We start from the raw sequence: 3,457 nt of genomic DNA on the forward strand, positions 1-3,457 counted from the left end.
AATACTTAAACAAATATAAAGGTATTTACAAAGATCATCGAACGCACTTTCTACGAGTGCTGCCACAAGATGACGAAACTGCTTCGGAGTACTGCATGTGACCAGGTGTTCATCCTCGTAATTCTTCGTCTCCTGCATTCAAAGTTTGTGAATTCTTTAACTGGTGGGAGGCTAAGAGACATGGAAAACCATGGCCTCGTGGACTAAGAAAACGGCTGGCTCAAGGAATAAGATTCCAAGCGTCTTTCAAGCTGCTAGAATGAACAGTTGAATGGGGTTCATGCCAAGCACGTTCAACCTTAAGACAAGTGTTAAGTAATGGAAGCCACTATCAAGCCTCTTTAGGCATATTACTGAAGCTGTGCTTACATTGCTTCTCAGAAAGGCCATGAGGTTCTCCGGAGATGATAGCATCATTTTGTGTGCAGTTTCCCTGGGTCCATTCGCGTCACCTGCTTGGTATTCATCAACCCACTTGAAGAACTGAAATAGATTAAGGCACAGTAAAAACCAACACTTTAAAGGGCTTTTCATTCTATTTAGGGCAACAATAGGAATTTAAAATTAACACAACCTGATTTATTCCCAACCACTCTTTTCTTTCCTGCATCACAATCACTTACCGATTCTAGCGATTTTCAAATTGAGTTACATTTTGCTTTCCGAATGCCTTCATGGAATTTTCAGTTAGCGTTATTGTCAATACTACATATATTCTTCATGTATGTATTCCAACGCCCAGTTTAACAGTCATCCGAGAGTAGCATTGTGCCACTAATTCAAGGCAAGGAAAAACAAAACAAATTGGGACTTTTTCATCTTCTTCCCTTTCTTGTTGTTTCTATAAAGGCAAAGCAAACCCTTGGCATTTGCCATCAGCGGTGCTGCAAATTGCAGTAATGTTCCTCTTACGACAGGTACAAAAGTTGGGCCGGTGTCCTAGCGAATTTGGGCCCCCCCAGATTTCCACCCTCGAAATCCGCTATCGGGTTTGGACCCTCGGGGAACTAAATCTGCTAGCGGATTTAGTGCCCCCTCGCGGACTTGGATCCCCATTACGACTGATTTGACTGTTTATCGAGGCAGAGTTAGATTTTGCATTGTGGAAACTGACCAATACCATAAAGGAACTTGAGAGAAAGACTTAGATCAGTTAATTTTTCACTGAAGGTTCTTAAAGCATTCGCAGCGACATCTCGGAAAGTAGATGCGAATTTTAACTCCTTTCTGACAGAAGCTTATTAAATCACGCACCAGGAACTCATTGACTTGTCGTGTTATTTTTCTAATAAGGACAAAAAGCAAAGTCACACTTGAGCTTCACTTAAAGTTGTTTAAAGCACGCGCTGTGGTCTTTTCTCAAAGCATTGTTTCTTTCATATTTCTTTTTCTTCCATTTGATAGTTTGAATGGGCGGCCCTTTTTGAAGTGACACCTCTTGGTTGGAAAAACGCATTTTTAGAAGTTTACTTGATTACAAGGCTTCAGAAGATTTTACCTTCTTTTATTACCAAACTTTTCCGGTCATTAATTCTCGTATTAATTTTCAATAAGGAGAAAAAGAAAAGTCAGACTTTGTAAAAGTTTCGGTAAAAGTTTTTACAACTAAAAACAATTTACAAAGGAATTTTATTAAGTTAATCAAAAGAACGCTTATTTTCAGGGGGTCCAAATCCGCTGTGACACTCTCAACTCGGATCGTTCACCTCGGATTGACGTAAAAAAAAAAGATAAGGTGTCGAAAAAATTACCCTGGACCTAATCGTTAAGCTAACCTTGTTGAAATCGGGGCAAACGTAGAGTAGTTTTGGCTTAAAAAACCGTTTTTCGGTCGATCCGAGGTGAGGGATCAGAGTTGATGCCATCCGACGTTTGTACCTGGCCCCTCTTAAGCGTCAAGAATGCTTCAAGGGTGTAGCAAAGTTGCTAAGAGGGAGGGAAAGGTTGGTTACCACACATTTAACAGCACGAGTTTGGAAAAAGTCTTGATCCAGGTAACGTTTTTGCAGTATACCTTTGAAGAGGTTGACGTTGTGAAAAAATGCGGCACTTTTAAATGCATGGCCGAAAAAACATTTATGTAGCAGACTACTATCTGTAATTCATCTCCAAAACTTTCTCTAAACTGCAGTCACAATGGTAACAGAAATTGCGTTGACTGTCTAACCTTGCACTGTGCTTGTCCTGTTTCTGGGCAGCTGTAGAATAATCGTCCCTGTAACAAAAAAACAAATGAAACAAGCACAACAGCTATGTTTATGTATGATCCCAGATCCTAAGCCGTTTCTAATCTTTAATAAATACAAGAAAAGAGGGCAAGGAAGATATAGGATTTTGTGATTTATAATTAGTGTATAACTTATATCAAACATCAGCTACATGTATTTTCTTTCGATTTGCGTCTGTGGAAGATGAGAGTTAACTTGTGCTTTTCCTTTAACCAAGTGATGCCGCAGTCATACCAGTCTCCTCCCCAAAGTTGAAAAAATGGATAAGAGAGTATGATGCTAATGCACGCACTGCAAGTGCCACCAACAAAGGCATTTCTAGTTTGCAGAGCTTAATTGAATGCAAGACTTCATCTGCTTGTTGATACACCTTAGTATCTTTCAGAGAAGCCAATCATAAAATTAGTTAAGCCCTCAATACTCAATACTCAAGTTTGGCAACAGGCGAACAGGCTTGAATGGGACTCAAACCTATTACTGAGTGCTCGAGCTATCAAACCATCTCGGAGTATGTCAATTGAGATTCTTTCAGCAACAGGTTAAGTGTATGAGAGAATGGATGGGATAATGGATGCGGCCGCACTTGGGTACTTCACTGGGTTATATCAAATTAGTTAATTGTTATAAACCGGCTTTAGAGTGATTTTCAATTGAGTGTCGAAAGTAATTAGCGAATTACTTTGGTTTATGATTACTTCACCCAGTGATTGGTTCAAAGTTCTAGCGCCACTTTTTCAACCAATCAGAAGTGAAACCAAAACCAATCGTGGCTCGCGCGTGCACATTTTCCCGCGCTTTGTGTCGGCTACGTTTAATTACTTCGAGTTTTGATTGGTTTACTAGATTGTCTCCGTCCTTTTTGATTGGCCAAAGTAATTACTTTGGTTTTGGTTTTACTACACTCATTTGAAAACCGCTCTAAAAAGTTATGAATGCGGCCGCGTCTCTTTGCTGTTAGGGAGCTTTGGCAACGACAACCGTCGTCAGCAAAACAACAACGTGAAATAGCCATATTTGGGTTTTTATGGATTTTCTCCCCTAAATTAAGTGTGACCCATATCGGTTTCATTCTTGAGGGACTGCCACACCATAATCATGATAAAAAGCTTGGAGAAGTCGCGAAGTGATTACAATAGCGCGAATGGTCCTTACTGGAGTTGAGCCTGCAGGCACAGTTTCTTTTGTTTAAAGTGCTACTATGACGAAATTTGCATATTTCCTATCTAAGC

The 3,457-nt window shown here is 40.0% G+C and overlaps 1 protein-coding gene across 1 annotated transcript in view; it reads right to left on the reverse strand.

The window, feature by feature from the left end:
• LOC138030559 (5'-3' DNA helicase ZGRF1-like) overlaps positions 1-2,544 on the reverse strand; it is a 50,479-nt gene extending 47,935 nt beyond the window's left edge. Inside the window, exons 1-3 of the mRNA XM_068878457.1 lie at positions 2,521-2,544; positions 2,168-2,215; positions 370-483 (exon numbers count right to left, since the gene is read on the reverse strand). Of these exons, the coding sequence (XP_068734558.1) occupies positions 370-483; positions 2,168-2,215; positions 2,521-2,544 (186 nt within the window). The remainder of the gene's footprint in view (positions 1-369; positions 484-2,167; positions 2,216-2,520) is intronic.
• Between the last annotated feature and the right edge of the window lie 913 nt (positions 2,545-3,457).

This window comes from Montipora capricornis, chromosome 13, assembly GCF_036669925.1.
Source record: "Montipora capricornis isolate CH-2021 chromosome 13, ASM3666992v2, whole genome shotgun sequence".
NCBI lineage: Eukaryota > Metazoa > Cnidaria > Anthozoa > Scleractinia > Acroporidae > Montipora > Montipora capricornis.